We start from the raw sequence: 11,025 nt of genomic DNA, 5'->3' as shown, positions 1-11,025 counted from the left end.
CATGGTAGTTTTAAGAATGGGCGTAGTCAGCTAAAATAGTTATTTTTACTACAGAATTTTTTCCCGTGTAGCTAGTTAGAGCATCTTTAACGGGGGCGACTATTTGGGTGATTAAAATGATCACCCCCAGAGTTGTCATTTTAGTTTAGTCACTCATTCTCACACCGGTGGCTACCATATTTAGTAACTCGTTTCCGTAATGGTCGTTGCTTTTTGGGTTATCATACACGCAAACAAATTTTGTTATATAATCTACCGAATCCATGATAGAATTAAGAACTGCACCAACGATTTTCAACCGACTACAAAAATCTGTGAAGTTTACTATAATCTGATGAAAAACACTGAGCAGTGTAGTAAATATGACTATGTCCATAGTAGCCTCGACTACAAAGCATTGTATTTCAATCCGTGACACCCACCGTACAGCACAGTACGGTGAAAAGTACAATGCCAAACTTGTCAAATCTAGTATGTTTCTAGTCATAAATACTACAACTCTGGTTAAATCAACAGAAGAAATTTTCTTGTGTAGTGATGTTGACTATGTTTTGGTAGAGTTAACAGATTAATGTAGTCGGTTGAAAATCGTTGGTGCAGTTCTTAATTTTACCATGGATTCAGTAGTTTCTACAATAAAATTCATTTCAGTGTATGAGTTCCGACTGGAATCCTTGGGATTCCGACTGGAATCCTTGGAATCCCGACTGGAATCCTTGAGATTCCGACTGGAATCTGGAATTCTAGTCAGAATACCGAGGACTCTAGTCAGAATCCCAAGGATTCCAGCCGGAATCCCCAAAATCCCAGCCAAAATCCCGAAGATTCCAGACGATATCCCAAGGATTTCAGCCGGTGTTCTTATCTCTTTCCAATTCTAGTCAGAATCCCGAGGACTCCAATCTGAATACCGAGGATTCCAGTCGGAATTCGGAGGATTCCAGTCGGAATTCGGAGGATTTCAGTCGGAATCCCAAGAACTCCAGTCGGAATACCAAGGATTTCAGTCGGTGTTCTTATCTCTTTCCAATTCTAGTCGGAATCCCAGGGATTCCAGTCGGAAACCCAAGGATTCCAGTCGGAAACCCAAGGATTCCAGTCGGAAACCCAAGGATTCCAGTCGGAATCCCAAGGATTCCAGTCGGAATCCCAAGGATTCCAGTCGGAATCCCAAGGATTCCAGTCGGAATCCCAAGGATTCCAGTCGGAATCCCAAGGATTCCAGTCGGAATCCCAAGGATTCCAGTCGGAATCCCAAGGATTCCAGTCGGAATCCCAAGGATTCCAGTCGGAATCCCAAGGATTCCAGTCGGAATCCCAAGGATTCCAGTCGGAATCCCAAGGATTCCAGTCGGAATCCCAAGGATTCCAGTCGGAATCCCAAAATCCCATAATTCTCCGAAATCAATACGAGGATTCTTACGAGGATTTTCGAATGTTTCATAAACTGCTATCGGATTTCCAATAATTACATCAAATTTCTAGTATTCTAATCAAAATCTTGAAGTTTTACCCGAATTCCCAAAATTTTGAAATTTCTACTTCATGCGCATCAAGCATCAGATTTCCAAAACTCCAACCATAATTTCATATCCCACACCGTATGCTTGAATTCAAATCGAATAGCAGCGCAACTATCGCGCTGCTAAATTTGCTCACCCGATGCTTTCCGAAAGCAGCGCTGTCATTTTGCTACCCCGGTTAGCAGCGCCCGGTACGGATCAGCGTAATGATACTGCGCTATGTAATTTAGTTTAGTCGCGCACCGTTACGGTTGCTCTAAGAGGTTCATGTGAGGATTTGAACGGCTTGCGCACAATTGGTATAAACACAAAGTGGAATAAGAAAAAAAATCAGCAATCACAGAAAAAGAAGACCGTCTTCGCGAGTCTCGTCTCAGGGCAGTACCACTCCTTGAGTTAGCTTCTGGTTGCAGAATTCCTTATTGATAAAAAATACTCGGCTACTGTTCGATCGTGACTGTCATCATTAATAAATACAACATTGTTGCACCTCATTTCTTTATTTACCTACGTATAAATTTGTTTTTTATATAAAATATACACAGTTCACATGTTTCCATCTACAATTTCGGTTCTCCACTGGATTTTGAAAAGTGAATGAGATTCAAAATACATACATATAACATAATTTGGTAACAGTGGAAACTATATTGATAACATAACGCTCACTAAGCGTTTGAAAATAAGTATTTGTTTCCTAAACAGTCCTACCATCGCATCACTGATGCTATGTAAAATGAGGAATCATTATCATCTGTTGGACAGCCATCGAGACATTTTGCTGGTATTTCCGCGTAGGAATTGAAGAGGGTAATATATCGTCCAGAAACGCCAAAAACATAATTTTAATAACTTATAAACAATATAATGTTTAATACAAATTAAAGCCCTGATTTTCCAGTATAGAACTTGGTATAAAATGAATATGTAAAGGAATCATTAAAAAAAACTTGGTCGAAAATTGTCATAGTACGCTTCAAATTTTCTCTTAAGGGATAATTAGCTAATAATATCTTGTTTCAAAAGGAATAGCTGTAGAAATCAATGTTTGGTATTGTTTTACTATTCGCAATTTGTTTCACAAATTTATAACTGTCCAAGACGTTACTGGACGATAGCTATCCCTTAATTTATGTACATCTATTACGTTTCTCCAATACTAAACATATGTTGCTCATTTCTCGTTTCAAATACTCAAACTTTTGGTGGAATTTGCCCACTCGCGAGATCAATGGTTATTTTTGCCTATACTTAACGCCGTGCTGACGCGTACATTATTGTAACTCAATAAATTGTCTATAAATATTTGTCTTTCATTGTTTTAATTTACACGCATTTGTACAAAAACATAATATGAATTCAATATCAGTATAAAGCAATGCTCTCCTGTATATTTTTTTAAGTAGGATTTAGGGTTTGCCTATGTGAAACACGAGAAGTAAAATACTGACGTCTTTTTTTCTCATGCATTGCATGGACCTCGCCGATTACCATGCGCATGCTATACAACAGTGGTTCCTAACCCTTTTGAAGCAGTGGTCGTCTTCCAAATTTAAAATGCATCTCGCAATCCCCTTGAAATGAAAGCTCTCGAAATTAAAATCATTTTTTATTCTACTTCGAGATCAACGGCTCTACATAACTTTCGAATGAAGTCGTCACTACTTTCAGGTTTTATGTATTGCCTGGTCCGCTGGATATGATACACCGCGCGGCTGTTGTAAAGTTTCCAAAAACGCGCATTTGTCCAAAATTTCACGCGGCGAATGGCCCAGGAAAGGAACACCTGCGTTTGGCGAAACACCGCAATGTTATCTCCCATAAGAATGAAGCAAAAAGGGAGCAACACAGCGGGTGTTCCTTTCCTCTGGGGAACGCCGCGTGTCCTTTTGAGCAAATGCGCTAATTTATGACTATCTTAAGAATGGGATTCGATCACAGGTCCTTGACGTGAGAGTGACGTATTCTACGTTACCACTAGGCTACGTGCAACGTTTGATGGTTCTGAATCAAATGTTCGTATTGCAGATGAGATGTCTACCGCGTTTGTAACGGTCAGACGGATTGAAGCAAGGGGCTGCACTGTTGAATGTACTGTTTAACATTGTGTTCGAGGAAAACGGAACTATCATCACAATGTTGTATAAGTACCTTGGCTTTGCGGGCGATATCTACCTCATGGGAATTGTAAATGAAGCTTTCGAACCTCTGAAGAAGGAGCGAGGATAAACTGGATCATCAAGTCTTCCTCCAGTAATGTATCCATTGATTTTTCTACCAATTTTCATAACATTTTTTTTGGTATCATTTTCCTTAAAAATCAAACCCAAAATTTTGTTTTCAGGAATTATTCGGCAGTTCAACGAGAAATTTGATCTAAAAATACCTTCTGGAATCACTCCATAGTTTTTTTTTCTAAGACTCTTTCAAATAATGTATCAATAAATTATTAACTGAATTAATTCCTCAAAATTTTTGGAAGGAAATCTTGTACATTTGAGGTAGTGCCCAGCGTTATTTTCTGAACGAACTCCTTGAAAAACATCGAACGTAAAAAATGTCTACAGGAATGATCTGGAAAAACTACTGGAATAATTGGTATATTACACAGCGTAACAAAAATAACATTTTTGCGTGTCTCACGGATCAAATCATGTGTCTCTAGTAAACTTTAGAGCTGCTGATTATGAATCTCTCAGAAATGTTCCAGCACCTCACAATTTTGAGCTACAGGTCGTCATAGTTGTATATAAAATATTGGCTCTAACCCCTCTACCGGCAGCTTCATTTTTTACCGCAAAATTCAAATTCAAATCGTCATAACTTTTTTGGTTTTCAATATTTTTGCACCATTTTTTTCACAAGTTTTCAAAAAACTTCTAGTTTTAGGATCTGTGACGATATTGATCATTGGTCATCTAGTTTTGAAGATATTCGAAAATTCCTTGGGGGACCGACCCGTAACTAGAACCCCCCGTTAAATTCTCAGGCTACAGAATTTGAATCGTATTCGGATGTTCACACTTTGGAACAATACATTAATGAGAGTATGTTTTGAAAAAATGAAGCAATTTGGTGCAGCCGTCTTTAAGTAATGAGCATTTAGGTTTCTGGAACCACGCTGGCCAAATAAAGATTTTAAAAACTTCAAAAAACATCATATCGTAATTTTCAGATATCTCCAAGAATACTGAACCGATTTGCATATTTTTTTCAGAGTAGCTTCTTATTACCTGGCATTATATAGCCCACATTTTATTTTTTTGATAAATTGATCAAAAACAAAATGGCCGCCAATGACAGTTTATATGGAAAATGTCAGCCCCCAAGGAACATCGGAATATCTTTAAAACCAGATAACCAATAATTAATATCGACACGGATTCCTAAACTAGAAGAGTTCTTTGAGAACTTGTGAAAAAATGGTGCAAAAATATTGAAAAACAAAAAAATTAAAACGATTTGAATATTTATATTGCGATAAAAAATGAAGCTGCCGGTAGAGGGGTTAATTATGTTCACATAAAATTTGTGCATGTAGAATAGAATATAGGATACAGTTTGGTTTAAATTGCACGATTGAATTTGGATCAAATCGATTTTTTCAACATGCTTGCGACCCTCCACACGATTTTTTTTTTATATGACAAGATGTAATACTTTTCTAAAGCCCAAAAAGAACTTTTTTGATGAGTATTTGTTATCACAGAAAGTTTAAACTCTGTGGTAAATTAAGTAAATAAATCGCCATGTAACTAATGTGCTGATAAACTTGCAAGCAAGTTGACTGAAATAGTCGTGCGGGGTGACATTGGTCCATAAGGGTGACTTTGGGCCAATATTTTTACAGCAAGCTAATAATGGCAAAATAATGAAAACAATGTGTCAAGCTCCAAGATTACGTTACAAATAGCGAATAGATGGTTACAAATTAGTTCTTCGGTGTTCCTAGTAGCCATGAGATACATCGTAAGAGGCGGTCAAAGTCACCCCCTAGGCCCAATGTCACCCCGCACGGCGGTAATGCATTTACAGCAGCCTATATCTCCACTAGAAGTGCTATATTTTTGGAAACGGCAATGAATGGCAACCCAAAAGTAACTTTTTTAAATTACACTGCGGAACACGTTTTTGTCTCAAGCACTAAAATACCGCTATTTACTAGATTATGGGTTGCTAAGTCCATTGCCGTTTTCAAAAATGTCATAGCACGTCTAGTTTTTGAGATAGTGACGATGCGTGATAATGCGAAATTTGACTATTTCAGCCAACTTGCATGCCAGTTTGCCAGCTCGTGTGGCAATTTATTTGAATTTGAGAAAACCTTGGTTTAATTTGTCAAAAAATTGAAAAAGTTCTCAATAGATTTCTTGGAATAGTTCCTGGAGTTTTTTAAGTAATTCCTGATTGAATTTTCAAAAGAACCTCCATTAAAATGACTGAAAGAAGAACTAATGCACATGACTTTTTTTCTGGGTTTCGTGGAAAAATCCCAAAACGTTTTTTTTTTCAAAAGCTCTGGAATAAACTATGTTGGATTCTTTTGGTAATAGAACTCCTGTAGAAATCTTTTGAAAATCTCCTAGAGTATCAAATTGAGAATTCTGTGGAAGAAAGACTGGAAAAATAATTACTTTAATACCTCGATATAACGTAACTCGATTTTTATTTTCGTTAGGTTATATCGAGGCAAAATATTTATTTCATAAGTTTGTTCAACAGACATTCTTTGATGAGCAAATGAATCTCAAATTGATGTTATTCATCTAGCAGATGTTTTCAGTCTGTCTTACAATTTTCCAACTTTTTTTTATTTTACTTTCCTATTTGAACAGAGCATATTCCAAAGCGCGCAAGAGATATCTGGAGTAATCCTTAAAGAAATTAATTGAAGGACACCGGGAAAAATCTTGGAGGAATCCCTGAATTCTCGGAGAAACTTTAAAAGAAATACCAAGACGAGGTTTTCAAGGAATCTTAAAAAGTGTTAGTATTGAACATTTGTAATGCATTGTGGCCAATTTTGATCAAATATATCCAATGATTGGTTCTTTGGATAAATTGCCGCAGGAGTCCATGAAACAATTAGGGTAAATCGCCAAATGTTGAACGGTTAAGATAGACGTTTTTATGTTATTTGATTTTAATGGAAATTCTGATAGAAAGGTTGCTAAAAAAAGCATTCAACACCGTAGGCGATTGTTTAACATTATTTCTGTTACATTTTTGGTAATGTCCATTTTGAAATAAAAAATATATATTTAAAAATATAGTTTTACACCCAATTGTTGAACACATACATAACCCATCTTATCCTAATGTTGAACGATTGTCTATGAAGCAGTGGTTGCTTAGTGCTGAAACAGTTGCAATTTTTGTAGCTTGATCGATGTCATGTCTACCTATATCAAGTGATATTCCTTAGGCGGCATCCACAAATTACGTAACGCTCTAGGGGGAGGGGGGGAGTAGGCTCAAGCGTTACGGCTCATACAAAAATTTAAAAAAATGTCATACAAAAAGCGTTACGGAGGGGGGGGGGGGGGAGGGGGTCAAAAATTTCCAATTTTAGCGTTACGTAATAAATGGACGCCGCCTTATGACTCTGGTACCTTTTATTTGTTCGTACCTACGGGATTTCTGAGCTATAAATACTGGCTGACGTTAGCGCAGAAAGAGGAGACTTCCTGGACTGTGGACAGATTATCATATTATTTTATTTTTTTATTTGCAGGATATAAAAGTGGCGACGAGGATCATGGAAACGTGTGTTGGCAATTATCGTTTTTCTTTGAGGTAACTAGTTTGCCAATTTTATTTATTTGAGTATGGTGAAATTGCCAATTTGAGTTGAACTAAATTGTTTTTTAGAGCTGACGAAATTGTCGTATATTGTGAACATAGTTGTTCTTTTGTGAAGCGAGATATTATATTGAGATGAACGAAATTGTTCTTTAGTGTTGACGAAGTTGTCAAATAAAATGTTGAGCAATATGAATCCAATGATTTGAATGTTACGTTGTAGCCACGAGATAAGTACTATGAACATACAATTGTGGATTTTTAGGTATATTTTCGATTGTTCGTTGTATGAGTTGTTATAACATGAAGGTTACTTTTTGAAGAGTTATTAGAAAGTTTCTAAAGGGGAAAGGACTGTCATGTCTACCTATATCAAGTGATATTCCTTATGACTCTGGTACCTTTTATTTGTTCGTACCTACGGGATTTCTGAGCTATAAATACTGGCTGACGTTAGCGCAGAAAGAGGAGACTTCCTGGACTGTGGACAGATTAACATATTATTTTATTTTTTTATTTGCAGGATATAAAAATCGAAAGAGCACATTTCAAGTAATAACACAATATGTATTATTGCGCTTCAATATTTAGATTTTGATATTCTAAATTATAAGTAAAGATTTCAATCTGTAAACTCAATGACACAATTTAGGAGCAAAGGGGGCAATATGAGCCATTGTTTTGATGTTTAGTGTCATCATCTGAGAGAGAGGAAACAGCTGGCTTAGAATGCGAGCTCCCAAAAGTCATGGGAACCTGTCACCAACTGTCACTGGAAAACCGCACATTTGGAGGGCAGAGTGTGCAAAACCGTCAAAATTCAAGTAAACTAAATTGAAATTTCTAGGTGTTTTTCGATGATTTCACATTTCTAAAAGTTTAATTACTAAAAATAGTTGTGTGTTGACAAACTGTTATTGATTTTTTTTATATTCATACCCTTTTTCATAGTGAACAACAAGAAGCGGATATAATTTTGACCAGAATAAGTTCATTTAACCATTGTGCACAACTCAACACGGAGAAATATTTTTACCTAATTTTTGAGTTTACTTTACCCAAAATTAAGTATTATATATCGATTATAGTTTCAACCCAAAATCTCTCGGTTTTCTCTTTCTCCCACACGAATGTTGTCAAAAATAGAGAGAGCTGCATCTACCCAATGGGGGTACTTTGGCCCAATAAGCCAAATTTGGGTAAATGCAACTTTTCTTATGTTTGGGTCGAAAGAACTCAATTTTGCGTTAAATCAACCCAAAATTGAGTATATTTTCTAATGGAATTAAAGCCAAATTACCTAGTGGGGACCTTGGAAATTTAGCCAAAATTGAGTTATTGGGCTCAACTACGGAATTGCGTTGAAACAACCCAAAATTGAGTTGAATTCCGTCTCCGTGAAGAATAAAAGAAAGTGGTCAAAGAAGGCAACAAGACATGCCAACTGTCAGTGAGCTGTCTCCTCTCTCTCAGGTTTTGATTGATGATTGAATCTTTAAACATGTTTTTTTTGTTTATAAATCACGTTTATAATAAAAACTGCACAAAATAAATGGAACCCAAAAAAAGTTACGTTATATCGAGGTGAAAATTACGGTATATCAAGTTACGTTATAAAGAGGTCACGTTCTATCGAGGTATGGCTGTAAAAGGAAATCTAGGATAATTTGTGGGATGTTTTAAGAATAATTCCTGCGAAAATTACTGTAGATAGCAGCATGGGAGCGCTGAAAAATTTCCTGGAGCGAATCAAGAAATCGCTGGGAGAATCTATAAAGGTATTTTTTTTGGAAGGATACCTGGAGAAGTTCCTGAGAGTATTCCAGAAGAAACCGCATTTCTCTGAAAAATTTATGAACAAATTTCAAAAGAACTTGTGGTATTGAGTAAGAATCTATTAAAGTATCTCTGGATTTTCTAGAATTGACACGGAAAAAGGAAAAAAGTGACTTAGAGCCCATAAAATAGCGACCAAGCCTCTAAAAGGAGACCTATCACAAGCCGTGACATGACAAAATACATACATAGCAGTGGCTTTGGTAAACTAATGTTGGCGAAAACTTCTCGTTGTCTCACGATAGACAAAACCTTAGGCAAATGATATTGACTGTGCTCAAATTATCACAACTGGCTTCCTCTCTTATGCTTAAAATTAATATTTACAACAGTCCATGGCTTGTGCGTACCTAAAACTTAGAACCACAGTGTGAGTTGAAAAAAACAGAACGGTAGCTATTTGTGAAGTCCCATCCACCTTAATTGTTGCGTTCTAGTGGCCGCTGTAGGGCCATCGGTTGCAGTGGAAGTTGTTCCTGTGCCAGATCGACAAAAACCGGCTCTTCCTGTAGATGTTGCTGCATAATCTGAGCATGTTGATTATGGTGGTGCGACGAACCTCTCCGTCGATGAAAAGCTCTGTTGTACGTGGTGTGACTCCTAGTGAGGACCACCAACGACGAAGCCAATGCAAGGGTAATCTGAGACTTTTGCTTACCCGGAAGACGTACAAATACTGTACCAACGGCGGCCACGTTGTCCGCGGTTGGTTCCAATGCTACCGGAGCAATGTCCTGCTGCAATTGTTGGGCCGCGTGGTGTTTACTGCGGACACGCTTTCTATGACTGGCTGGAGTTTCACCGGGACTATCTAGACTTAAGTTTATCCTACCGAATGGACGTTTGGCCATATGCAACATTTCAACCACGTGACGTATTCTAGCACGCCGCATATCGGCAGCTTGTTTCGCTTTCCACGCAAGGACACAAATTGCCAGAAACAGAAAGAAGCACGAGAAAAATACTGAGAAAAATACGAACAAATGGATATGGAGTTGATCCTGGCGGAAAAATACCAAGCCATAACTAGCCGTTGAGCCAGTGCGTGCTCTTAGAGCTATGTAAAATTTAGTTTGACCCAATGAATGAATGGTATGGGGCAGCGTCACAACTAAACGATTCTTCAAGCCAAACACTCGCAGCAGGGAATTACACTGATACAGTGTAACGTACGTAATTAAATCTTTGGCAATTCTGTCCTTCACAAAGAAGAATTTCTCCGTATCCATTCGGCAATTCGATTGTGAAGAAGCCAATCCTATCGGCATAGATGGGTCAATATTGATATCGGACGAATTGCCGTGAATGTTGAGGGGATACAAATTTAAGGTGTCGACCGAAGTGACATCAACTATATCGTGCTGCCAGGAATAGCGGTTGTCAAGGAAAATATCATGGTGGCCAGAGCTCCCATTCGAATGCACAACGAAGGACTCATCGTTGGGACTCATGTAGAAATCTAATTCACCTTGCGTTACATCCACGATGAATCTAATATCGACATTCATATAGCGGGGCTGAATGACGAAAAATACTGTTTGTCCTGACTTCAGCGGCTGCGGTTTGATTTTACACTCATCTGAAATAAAAAGAAAAAACGATAAGTCATTTCAGAAAAAAATATGAAACGTTACAAAATACGGTTAGGTTTCCTATTAGACGCATAAATGGGGACGGTTTCGGAATTCGCTTCATAGTATACCTGCAAGGTTACATAAATTCATCTATTTGGGGTGTTGTCAAATATCTCGTACATTTTAAAAAATAGCGCAGTATTTTCTTCGGCGAAGATGGTCGTGTCGAAAGGCGTCGAATCCAGAAGGCGTGGAGCACAACGGCGAGGTTGCTTGACAAGGTATGACAG

The 11,025-nt window shown here is 37.6% G+C and overlaps 1 protein-coding gene across 2 annotated transcripts in view; it reads right to left on the bottom strand.

Moving 5' to 3' along the window:
• Window positions 1–8,908: 8,908 nt before the first annotated feature.
• Window positions 8,909–11,025, bottom strand: part of LOC5564197 (multiple epidermal growth factor-like domains protein 8) — a 42,879-nt gene continuing 40,762 nt past the window's right edge. Inside the window, exon 5 of one of the 2 annotated variants that reach the window (XM_021844538.1) lies at window positions 8,909–10,740. In XM_021844538.1, coding sequence (XP_021700230.1) covers window positions 9,581–10,740 — 1,160 coding nt within the window. In that variant the 3' untranslated portion in view covers window positions 8,909–9,580. The remainder of the gene's footprint in view (window positions 10,741–11,025) is intronic. The other variant, XM_001648489.2, reaches the window with a different exon arrangement.

Source organism: Aedes aegypti, chromosome 2 (assembly GCF_002204515.2).
Source record: "Aedes aegypti strain LVP_AGWG chromosome 2, AaegL5.0 Primary Assembly, whole genome shotgun sequence".
Taxonomy (NCBI): domain Eukaryota; kingdom Metazoa; phylum Arthropoda; class Insecta; order Diptera; family Culicidae; genus Aedes; species Aedes aegypti.
Note: the sequence above shows the minus strand (reverse complement) of the source record. Positions and strands in the feature narration are given on the sequence as shown.